The sequence below is a fragment of the Eimeria mitis genome, genomic scaffold (assembly GCF_000499745.2).
Source record: "Eimeria mitis Houghton genomic scaffold, Emh_scaff1396, whole genome shotgun sequence".
In the NCBI taxonomy this organism is placed as follows: Eukaryota; Apicomplexa; class Conoidasida; order Eucoccidiorida; family Eimeriidae; genus Eimeria; species Eimeria mitis.
The window spans coordinates 3,547-3,841 of NW_013569054.1; the positions used below are offsets into that span (position 1 = coordinate 3,547).

A 295-nucleotide genomic window follows, 5' to 3' on the forward strand; every position below is an offset into this window, starting at 1 on the left:
CCTCCTGCTGCTGCTGCTGCTGCTGCTGATGCTGATGGTGCTGGTGCTGGTGCTGGTGCTGATGGTGCTGATGGTGCTGGTGCTGGTGCTGCTGCTGTTGATGCTGTTGGTGCTGCTGCTAATGCTGCAGCAGACGTTAGGGATGCTGCTGCAGCAGCAGCTGCTGCTGCTGCTACAGCTACTGTTACAGCAACAGCAGCAGCAGCTGCTGCAGCAGCAGTTGCAGCAGCAGCAGCAGCAGCAGCAGCAGCAGCATTAACTAACCTTTGCGCATGCATGGAGAACAGCACAGAGA

General features: G+C 58.0%; 1 protein-coding gene across 1 annotated transcript in view; it reads left to right on the top strand.

The window, feature by feature from the left end:
* EMH_0036050 (uncharacterized protein) overlaps positions 1-259 on the top strand; it is a gene marked incomplete at both ends in the record, with an annotated part of 1,428 nt that extends 1,169 nt beyond the window's left edge. The window contains one exon of the mRNA XM_013495034.1: positions 1-259. Coding sequence (XP_013350488.1) covers positions 1-259 — 259 coding nt within the window.
* Positions 260-295: the final 36 nt, after the last annotated feature.